This window comes from Bubalus bubalis, chromosome 19 (genome assembly GCF_019923935.1).
Source record: "Bubalus bubalis isolate 160015118507 breed Murrah chromosome 19, NDDB_SH_1, whole genome shotgun sequence".
Taxonomy (NCBI): Eukaryota; Metazoa; Chordata; class Mammalia; order Artiodactyla; family Bovidae; genus Bubalus; species Bubalus bubalis.
The window spans coordinates 36811160-36822583 of NC_059175.1; the positions used below are offsets into that span (position 1 = coordinate 36811160).

At 36.0% G+C, this 11424-nt stretch overlaps 1 protein-coding gene across 1 annotated transcript in view; it reads left to right on the forward strand.

Moving 5' to 3' along the window:
- Positions 1-11071, forward strand: part of NUP155 (nucleoporin 155) — a 50835-nt gene extending 39764 nt beyond the window's left edge. Inside the window, exons 29-35 of the mRNA XM_006059564.4 lie at positions 2318-2447; positions 3618-3731; positions 4404-4524; positions 5164-5274; positions 8541-8677; positions 10048-10154; positions 10786-11071. Coding sequence (XP_006059626.3) covers positions 2318-2447; positions 3618-3731; positions 4404-4524; positions 5164-5274; positions 8541-8677; positions 10048-10154; positions 10786-10924 — 859 coding nt within the window. The 3' untranslated portion in view covers positions 10925-11071. The remainder of the gene's footprint in view (positions 1-2317; positions 2448-3617; positions 3732-4403; positions 4525-5163; positions 5275-8540; positions 8678-10047; positions 10155-10785) is intronic.
- Positions 11072-11424: the final 353 nt, after the last annotated feature.

The following is an 11424-nucleotide window of genomic DNA, read 5'->3' on the forward strand; positions in this document are numbered from 1 at the left end:
TTAAATGTGTAACAAATTCCAGACCAATTTCCTCAACTCTTACATTGGTTTAAGCTCCTGACAAGGTCTTACAGCATATATATTAAGGAGGGTTAAGAATTCTGTTACAGAAGGCATTGATATGTCCAATTAGATTGTCATATAAAGACAATACAAGACAATACAATTTTGGAAAGATTATTAATTTGACCCTCTTCATTTGAAATGTTGCCAAAAGAATATGGTGCTATTTTTAAAACATAAAGATTGGTTATGTTAGGAAGAGGAGGTGTTTGAGGCAAAGCTGTGGTTAAACCATGTTAATCAGAACAGTTACTTCAAGCATCCAGATGCGGCTGATAGCAGGTGGGAGAGTGTGTGACCCAAGGCATTTTTTTATCTTCTTGCCCTCTTTGGTCATAATAATCACTTGATTTTCATAAATTCCCCTCACATACAGAAAATGACATATATCGTAGTGACTTCAATTTGTCTTTGGTTTAATAAAAGGAAAGAAAAGGAATTTGAGCTAGTAAAGACCTAAAATGTATTTCAGAGTAAAGGCCTTGGTCAAGTCATAGTTTTTGTATAACTAAGAATTGACCAAAAAAAACAAAAAAACAAAAACAAAAGACGAAATGACGGCATTATTAAATATTTAATTCACTATAGCTCTGTCTTAAGGTTCTGTAATTCATTTCTTTATCCAGTATTATTTTCTGCCCTCAGAGGCACATATGGACTGTGACCTTATCCAGGCTTTCAGAATCTCATTTCTGGATTACTCTTGTCATTCCTCTTTGTACATCCAAGTACCATTACTGTACAGATCTTTGTAAGTCATTTCGGTCATTGCTTGCACTGTTAGAGTGGCCCTTAATTGCCTTTTCATTTGAACTTTTGGACCTTTTTCCTTGTTATCACAATTACTACATTCTTGTTATAAAATATTCGGAAATCCTCTTTTAAGAACAGTGCCCATTGTCCATTTCTACTTCACACACGCATACAACCTAATTTTCCCTTCATGTGAGGACCCTGTACATCTAGTCTTTAGCTCTTAACTTACCATCCATCTCTTTCCACAAGAAAATATTTTTCCAACTATTATGTTACTCTTTCTCACTATACTCTTTTTCTATATATGTAAGCTGTACCAAATAAGTTGGCGGCTATAGAATATTCTACTTTAAGTAATTTGGAAATGTTACCCGCTTTCAAAATGTTTGTTTCAAGTGGGGTTTTTTTGTTAATTTTTTTTAAGAGATGAGAGGGGGAAATAAAGCCTTTATGAAACAAGGCTCCTAAAGGTACAGAGTGTTTTGTTTTCTTTGTCCATGTATATCTTTACTACTTACAAGGACCTTTTATATATTTTTGACCCTCATAATCACCCTGTTAGGGAGGCAGATTTCAGTTTTTCCTTCTAACAAGGTATTTTTCTCCATTAAACACTGAAGAATGCCAGGAAGAGTTTGTTCTTGGACCCCAGTTTCCATGTATTTTAAGAATAAATACAGGTTTTTGTAAAAGCAGTTTTTCTAAGTTTCAGAAATTGCATTAAACATTTTTTATTTTCATAGTTCATCCTTTACACAGGAGACATTTATAAAGTTCACCTTTGGATTCTTTCCAGAGTCACTCTGACTAAGCAACACTTAGCTGAGAGGTATTTCTTTGTTTCGCTCACGTTCTTTGAGGAGCAGATGGATGTTAACTGTCCAGACGTAGGTGTTCTGAAGATCAGTGTTGGGCTCTTCTTGCCTTTGGATGAGATATACCATGGTTTAGGTTTGCAGAACTTAAGACTCTTTCTGGGTTCTTCAGGCTATTTACTTGTAAGAGTGCTAGGATTGCTCTTCAGTGCTGATAGAAAGCGTCTCCTTTTATCACAGTCTTTAACTGTTCTGTTGCATGTTTTATGAGTAATCAACAATACATTTTTGTGGTCTTTGTACTTTTTCAGAATTTTTGCTTCCTTAAAACTGAGCATATAATTTCTTCTCAATTAAGTTTCTGTATTTTGGGTATGAATTTGGGTTTGGCCACATTAAGGTAGAGAAATGAAGAATATGAGGAATAATAAAAAGTTTTCTTTAACTTTAGAAGGTTCCAAGTTTTAATATACTGAAGTTTTAAAATAGTAAGATAATTTTTTGGATATAAGTATTTCTTTATGTGTTCACTGAAATTGTGGATCTCTTTTGTTAGAAATCCTCTACTTTTTCAAGTTTCAAATGGCCTTTTCTGTTAATTTGGTATAAAATAGTACATTATAACTGATATATAGGCTCCTGAAGAATTCACATAAATAAAAGTAAGGATTTTCCCCCTCCAGCACAGAAATTTCACTTCAGCAGCGACTCGAATACATTGCTCGGGCCATTCTTAGTGCCAAAAGTTCCACTGCCATTTCATCAATAGCTGCAGACGGTGAATTCCTTCACGAATTAGAGGAAAAAATGGAAGTAAGTGCTAACAATACTTAAGCCTGTCCACACTGATGATTAGCCACGTGTTAGTCCACTTCTCTCTTCCCCTAATAAATAGTAGGTCTGTAGCAGTCAGTATTAATTTTAATCTCTTCTGCCTTCTTTCTTTCTTTTCATATTTATATGTAAATAAAAGATTTTAACAATACAGCACTTGGGTCCTAGGGCATTGCTATAATCTAAAAGTTTTCTCTGTGACATTTCTAAAGGTTAATTCTAACTCTTCTAACACTAAGCAGATTATATTGCATTCACCATTAATTCCAGAGATTATTAATAGATGTGTGAAGTAGAGTGGGCTAAAGCCTTTACTAAGAGACACACTAATGTGTATGTAGTGGTCCATATACAAAAGCTTATTCCTCATTCACAAAAATCCAGAGTTGGTGTTCCTGATTGGCATGTGGCTTCCTTCCACTTGGTTGATGTCACTTCCCAAATTCTATTTTCTGGTTCTACCATTCCAATAGTCTTACCTTTTTTTTTTTTTTTTTTGATCAGAGGGAAGAAGTGTGAAGAGAGCATGTCAGAAGCACATTCACTCTTAACAACCTCAGCCCTGAAGTGGCATATTTATGTTCACATTGCCTTGAAGAGAACTTAGTCTTAGGGCCAGACTCCATGCAAAGGAGGCTGTGAAGTAGAGTTCTGGCCATTTTGTCTGGCTGTAATCATGGGAGAAACTGGTGTTGGTGGGCAGCAAAGGCTCTCAGGCACAGCCCAGTCCCTGTGTAATCCTCTTTGTTGTAATGAAGGGTTGCTAGTCTATTCTAATAAAAGCCTTTATACATTTTTTTATCGAGGTAGAATTGACATATAACAATTGCTCAGGTGTACAACATAATGATTAAATTTTTCTATATATTGTAAAAGGATCACAATAAGTCTGGTGAGCATTTGTCACCATAAATGATTACAAAATTTTTTTTTTCTTGTGACGAGAACTGTTTAATATCTACTCTCTAGGCAACTTTCTAAATATGCAATACAGTATCATTAGCTATAGTTACTATGCTATTATTTTAACAAACTTAAAGTTTGTTATTTAGCAAACAAACTTAAAGTCAGATACTAGGAGTCATTTCTCCAAATACCTGATGATTTATCATGAAGAACTTAAGATTTGCTTTTTTCTACCCAAACCAGGTTGCCAGGATCCAACTTCAGATACAAGAGACACTACAAAGGCAATATTCCCATCATTCTTCTGTACAGGATGCAATTTCTCAGCTGGATTCTGAACTAATGGACATAACTAAGGTAACAAAAAGGCAAATGAAATCCCTATGATAATCAGCTATTATCTACAAATTCCTTGTTTCTTTTGCATTTTCCTTTAAGAAAGCAGTTGAGCCATCTTTGGGAGCTCGTCACTGGGCTGAAACCACCGTGTTACCTCACCCTTAGAGCATGTTTCTCTTTCCAGACCACTTTCTGTCAAGAATCTATCAACCTCACATGGGGCTTTGTTAAAACTCCTGCCATCTAATTTATGGGCTGCTTCTTGTCTTGAAAGAATAATTTATATTTGCCCAACTTGCCAAGCCTCTCCCACTCTGTACCCTCTGGAACAGTTTCTTTTTCAGTTATTACTGGACATTTCTCTGAGTACCCAGAAGCACCCTTAGATTTGTCAGTATATCCATGATCTTTTCAAACCTTAGTTTGGACAATACTAGTTCTAAAAGAAGTGTCACTGCGGCATCTTGCTCTTAGCCAAGGGGGAAAAAAAAGGCATACCTATTGAAATCTGTTTAAATGCGTTAACCATTCTTAATCTGGCATTATGACAACCTACACACCATCACATATTTATATCATATTTTAGGAACTTCAGATAACATCTTTGGTTACCTTTGACTTTCAGGGGGTTCTTTATTGTTAATTTCTGAATACTAACCTCTTGATGGATGTTGGCATTTTCTCCTACAGCTTTATGGGGAGTTTGCTGACCCATTTAAACTTGCAGAATGTAAACTTGCAATAATTCACTGTGCTGGTTATTCAGACCCTATACTGGTGCAGACACTTTGGCAAGATATCATAGAAAAAGGTAAGTGTTCACAGCTAGGTCTGTTAGCTATACATTATTTAATGACTTAGTAGAAGAGTGAATGTACACTATTAGTGATCATATATTAAGGGCTCATGAAAATTGTATATATCTAAGCAGAGGGTAAGTGACAGGTACCTGGATACGGTTGAGGGTGATCCTTTAGAGAAGGATTCCAGTGAATGTTTGAGAGGACCCTCAGAAAAGATTGTGATTTTTGTGGTTTGTACTGCTTAGTAAGGAATTCTGAGAAACTTAGCTCAGAATCCCATAACCAGTCCCCTTCTAAGATGAAAGTATGTCAGACACTAACGGAAACATAGAATCTGCTCATTATATTAATGTGAATACAAACAAGCTCTAACGTATTTTGTCCCTTGAGACACAATAAAATAGTTTAAACTTTTCACATTAAAAACACTTTGAGGAGAAGGAAATGGCAACCCACTCCAGTATTCTTGCCTGGGAAATCCCATGGACAGAGGAGCCTGGTGGGCTACAGTCCATGGGGTCTACAAAGAGTAGGATTTGACTGAATGACTAACAATTTCACTTTCAGGGAACTAGATCCCATGCCACAAGGCCAAAAATTTTAAAAAAACTACTTTGGGTTTCTAATGACATATCTCTTTCTTACAGAACTAAATGAAAGTGTGACGTTGAGCTCCCCAGACAGGATGCATGCTCTTAGTCTCAAGATTGTGCTCCTGGGCAAGATATATGCCGGCACGCCTCGCTTCTTTCCTCTCGGTGAGCCATAACTTCAGCTGCAGTCATGGGGCTTTTGTCTTCTCTTTGTTTTGATGGTGTTCTTCATTGACATGGAGAAATAATGGTTTTTTGAGCAAAATCATTTTGTTGTTGCAATTTATCAGCTTTGCAGTTTAATTCTACCTCTCCAGAAAGAAACACTTCCAAAGACTAGTAGGATCTGTTGATGAATAGTTTTGGATGTGAAACTTTCTTTGCTTGACCTTCCAGGTTTATATAGCTATGTTGAAATAGTACTAACAGACCATAGTGTTATATTATTGGCAACCCTATACAAGTTTGAAGAGAAGGGAAAAATAGCTCATGTTTTCATGCGTTGATGATCTGTGATTGGTTTAACTGCTCCCTGAATATTGAGGACATATTTTTCTTTAAAATAGCAAGTAGTTGTGTTAAAATGTAATTTCTTTGACTCCCTTTCTTAACCAAATTTGTAAGGTAGGAAACTCTATTATGAGCCATTTGCCAACTTGTAATGTCTTCTTTGGTCGTAAAACAATAGACTCAACATAAATACATTCATACAGTAGAATGTTAAATAAGCACTTTGTGCTTTTGAAAAGTGATGAGAAACATGAAGATACTTATAACCTTATATTGTTTTTAAAATATGAAGATACAGACTTGTTTACAGGTCTTCTCTGATTTAGGATTTATTCCCTGGACATGGTAAGAAATAAAACTGTTACAATCATATCCTTATTTCTTATAAGTACAGTATTAAAAACTGCCTATGCCCTTTCAGTTCAGTTCAATTGCTCAGTCGTGTCCGACTCTTTGCATACAGGTTTCTCAAGAGGCAGGTCAGGTGGTCTGGTATTCCCATCTCTTTCAGAATTTTCCATAGTTTATTGTGAGCCACACAGTCAAAGGCTTTGGCATAGTCAATAAAGCAGAAATCGATGTTTTTCTGGAACTCTCTTGCTTTTTCCATGATCCAGCGGATGTTGGCAATTTGATCTCTGGTTCCTCTGCCTGTTCTAAAACCAGCTTGAACATCTGGAAGTTCACGGTTCACGTACTGCTGAAGCCTGGCTTGGAGAATTTTGAGCATTACTTTACTAGCGTGTGAAATGAGTGCAATTGTGAAGGGCATTCAGCAGGAGTAGACTCCATGGACTGCACCATGCCACGCTTCCCTGTCCATCACCAACTCCCAGAGCTTGCTCAAACTCATGTCCATCGAGTCGGTGATGCCATCCAACCATCATCCTCTGTCGTCCCCTTCTCGTCCTCCCTTCAATCTTTAAGCATCAGGGTCTTTTCAGATGAGTCAGTTCTTCGCATCAGGTGGCCAAAGTATTGGAGTTTCAGCTTCAACATCAGTCCTTCCTGAACACCCAGGACTGATCTCCTTTAGGATGGACTGGTTGGATCTCCTTGCAGTCCAAGGGACTCTCAAGAGTCTTCTCCAACACCACAGTTCAAAAGCATCAATTCTTCAGTGCTCAGCTTTGTTTATAGTCCCAACTCTCACATCCATACATGACTTCTGGAAAAACCATAGCTTTGACTAGATGGACCTTTATTGACAAAGTAATGTCTTTTTTTTTTTTTAATTTATTCATTTTAATTGGAGGCTAATTACTTTACAATATTGTATTGGTTTTGCCATACATCAACATGAATCTGCCACAGGTGTACACGTGCTCCCCATCCTGAACCCCCCTCCCACCTCCCTCCCCGTACCATCCCTCTGGGTCATCCCAGTGCACCTGTCTTTTCTTTTTAATATGCTGTCTAGGTTGGTCATAGCTTTTCTTCCAAGGAGCAATCATCTTTTAATTTCATGGCTGCAGTCACCATCTGCAGTGATTTTGGAGCCCCCCAAAATAGTCTGTCACTGTTTCCATTGATCGGTAAAATAAAGAGCAACCATATGAGTATGTGAAGCTTGACAATTTTAATAGCAAAATGACCACATTGTGCACAGTACCTTTTGAGGGTATTTCTTCTTTGACTTAAGATTGTTAGTTGTTCAGCCCAATAAAATTTAGAATAGAAGAGAACTTCCTTTTTCTATCACTCTGTCAAAGGCAGACAAGAGACTTCAAGCTGGAACAAATTAAGAGACTTTAGAATTTCTATTACCTTTCCAGAATTTCTGTGTGGTAACTTGTAGTTACCTGTTAACTGTAGTTAACTGTTCAATCTTTAGTGATTCTTCTTGCCCATGGCTGTTCACATTGGTCAGTCTCAAATTTTAGGTACCATAAATATAAATTTGATTGCTTCTGCTAAGAGCTTATTTATGATATAACAGGTAGTAAAAAGTGAGAGTGGGACCACAATTAGAGTCACCAAAATAAAGAAGAATCTTATGAATATTATATTTAATATTTCTAAAATCAAGATACAGCACCCCTTCTTTTTCTGAAAAGCTGTTAAGATCCAGTGTTTCAAGATATTAAGGAACTCTTATCATGAGACTTCCCTGGTGGTCCAGCGTTTAAGATTCCATGCTCCCTGAGCAGGGGGCCTGGGTTTGATTCTGATGGGGGAACTAGATCCCACATGCCACAACTAAAGATTCCTCATGGCGCAACTACACATCTTTCATGCCACAATAAAGGTCAAAGTTCCTGTGTGCTGCAACTGAGACTCCACACAGCCAAGAAATAAATAAATGAATAATTCAGTAAATTAAAAAAATATATATATAAGCAGGCCCTCTCTAAAAGTGTGATTGTCAATGATCTCTGTTCTCCACTTGTACCTTTTGCTTTTTTCTACATTCACTCTAATAGTTTTTTCCCTGATAGCTTTGAAGTGTGTAAGCGAATGGTTTTAGCATATTTGCAGAGTTGTACAACCATCACAGTTAAATTTAGACCATGTTCATCACCATTTTCATCAAAAAGAAATATCCACCCTCAGCCTTAAGCAACCATTAATCTCCTTTCTGTCTCTATAGGTTTGCCTGTTTTGGTATATGCCCTATTTTATATTCAAAGAATTATTTGTTCTGAAAATTGTTTTTTAAAAAAATTCCCTCTAGAAGCTTCTCAGTTATGAATAAGACCTACTTTTTAGTATCAAGTGTTAACAAGTCTAGAACAACAAAAATTAGTGATTATATGAGGTGAAGGACATGTTAACTAATTTTATCGTGGAAAACATTTTGCAATGTTTTAGATCATCACATTTACACCTTAAACTTACACAGTGCTATATGTCAATTATATCTTGGTAACACTGGGAAAAAGTAGAGTTAACAATTCCAACTGATCTTTTTCTCTCCCCAGATTTTATCGTGCAATTCTTAGAGCAGCAAGTTTGTACTTTGAACTGGGATGTGGGTTTTGTGATACAGACAATGAATGAAATTGGAGTGCCATTACCTAGACTACTGGAAGTATATGATCACTTGTTCAAGTCACGGGTAAGGAAAATATTAAATAAAATAATTTAGTTAAATCAATTTAATTTTCTAGATACAGGAGTGGATTTTTTTGGTTGTGTGCTTACAAGTATCATATAATAGAGTTGCATCAGAAATTTGCTTCATTTGTTGAATGTCAGAAATTATCATGCTTCAGACTTTTGATACCGGTAATGAGAGTTGCTTTGTTATATATCATGATAAAAATCAAATATTTTTCAGTATCAATAAAGCATAATTACATATGCTTTACTTTTAGCCTAATAGGCTAAATACATTAAGAATTACTTACTGTAAATGAAGAGAGCCTTTCCTGGTGGTCCAGAGAATAAGAATCCACCTCCCAACACAGGACATGTAGGTTTGATCCCTGGCCGGGGAACTGAGATCCCACGTGCCACAGGGCAGATAAGCCCACACACCACAGCTAGAGAGCCTGAGTGCACAATGAAAACGCAGCGCAGCCAAAAAAGAAAAGTAAATTAATAAAGGAACAAAATATTATTCACTGTAAAAACAAAATATTTATTCTCAATCCTTGTAACCTCATCTAAAATATCAGTGCTTAAAGATCTTTTTCTCCACAAGAAAAGGAAAATTTAACTATATGGTGACAGAGGATAACTAGGCTTATTATGGTGATCATTTTGCATCATTTTGAACGCAAACAGCAAATCACTCTATTGTACACCTGAAACTAATACAATGTTACATGTCAGTTATACCTCAGTTTTTTTAAAAAAGATCTTCCTCACCATATTTAACCTTATTGGACTTAAGTTGTGTAATTTTTATCCCAAGATGAAAGAACTAAACGAAACCTGTTGAACTGGCTTGTGTTTAATACTAGTCATGATTATAGTAGCTTCATCAGAACACTCATACAGTGCTTTCCAAGGCACTTATTTATCTCATTAAAACTCACACTGAGCCTTTGACGAAAATGAACCAATAATATCCCATTTACATCTGACAAGAGCAGAGATGTTAAATAACCTATTCAAGTCACATGGCTAGTAATGGTGGAGTCAGAACTAGAATTAAGATTCTCTGACTACTGGTTTAGTCTTTTTTTTGGTTTAGTCTCTTATTCACACTATCAGATTAAATCTGCATAGGTTCCAGGTAAGAATCGTGTCACAGTCAATAGGAAGAAATGGATTCTTTTTTTTCCTGTTGTCTCAGGTTCCTAAACAGCAAATTCATATGCTCTGCAAAGTGCAATGATACATCAAATATTCTTCCTAAATGACATCACAGTGCAGTTTTCAGTGCACTGAACTCTGATGAGTATTTTAACTAACATAAGTGAGGGAAAAATGAGTTGACACAATTCACCTTAAAACTGATGATGTGGTTTTTCTTTATAGGATCCATTCTGGAACAGAATGAAGAAACCACTACACCTTTTGGATTGTATACATGTACTATTGACAAGATATGTTGAAAATCCTAGCCAAGTTTTAAATTGTGAGAGGTAACTATGAATTAGATACTGTGTTTTATACCAAAGGTTTTTAAATGCATTGAATAAATATCTGGGTAACAAATTTGGAGATAGTGGGGCACAATACAGAGACTCAAAAAAGTATGCGAGATTTAAACTCGTGTATGTTTGCAGAAACTATTTGATATCAGTTAGCACATATAAAAGGTGAGAGTTTTTCCATTTTCCAGCCCTTGTCCTGATTTCTCCCTGTAAATGAAAGGATAAAATTAATGAATTACTGCTAAACTCCTTCCATTTTGAATGAGCAACTTAGGAAGTGCCATTGTGTCTTTTGTGATATTATTGGCCGTTTCAAGATACATTTGTTTGAGGAGACCAAATGAATGTAAATATTTAATACTAATTTAAGGAGTCATTCCTTACTGCCTTCCTTCTCATTGTAACAATCTTCAAGAGGAAAATGGTGGTATGTGGTAATCCACCTACCCCCCTGAGTGTCTTTCTCTGTTTTCATTTATTTGCCATTTACTTAATCACATGATCCTTCCTCTTCTGCGGGCCTTTACTGAGTAAGATTAGCAGAAGTTGAAGGGAAGTCCTATAGGAGGAAATGTTTCTGAATCTGTAGATGGCTGAATGGGTGTCTTTTTCTTTACAGGAGAAGATTCACAAATCTCTGCCTGGATGCTGTTTGTGGTTATCTGGTCGAGCTCCAGTCTATGAGCTCCTCAGCAGCAGTACAAGCCATCACTGGAAACTTTAAATCTCTTCAGGCTAAACTAGAACGGCTACATTAATTATTGTAATGTATTTTCATCCCTGCGTTTTTAATCTGTAAAATAAAAACAGCTGGGTCCAGCTATCACATGCTCTAAATCTAAGAATTTAAGAACAATTTTAGTAGAAATGCGTTTTTAATAAATGGCTGGTATCAGCAGAGTGTACATTTGCAGGTGAATTCTTTTTTACTACATAATACTATTTTGCTATTTAATAATCAAGTTAAAAACAAATAAGATTATTTATGATTTTAACACAAGGATAAACAAGTAAAAAACTCTTGTTTTGAATTTATATGCTCATTGTCAAGTTAGTTCAAGTATCGAAACTTAAATAGGCTAGCTGAGTAGGTCCAGTCCTGTAATAGTAGATTCTACAACAGTTCTTAAATAGGCAAATAAACACTGTCTCTTTTTAAAAGTTTTTTAAATTTTTGGGTTCATCTTTGGAAAAAAATTTCTTCTGACGACTGATTTTATCAGTTTCAATCCCTGTAGTACACACCTGGTTGTTTTTT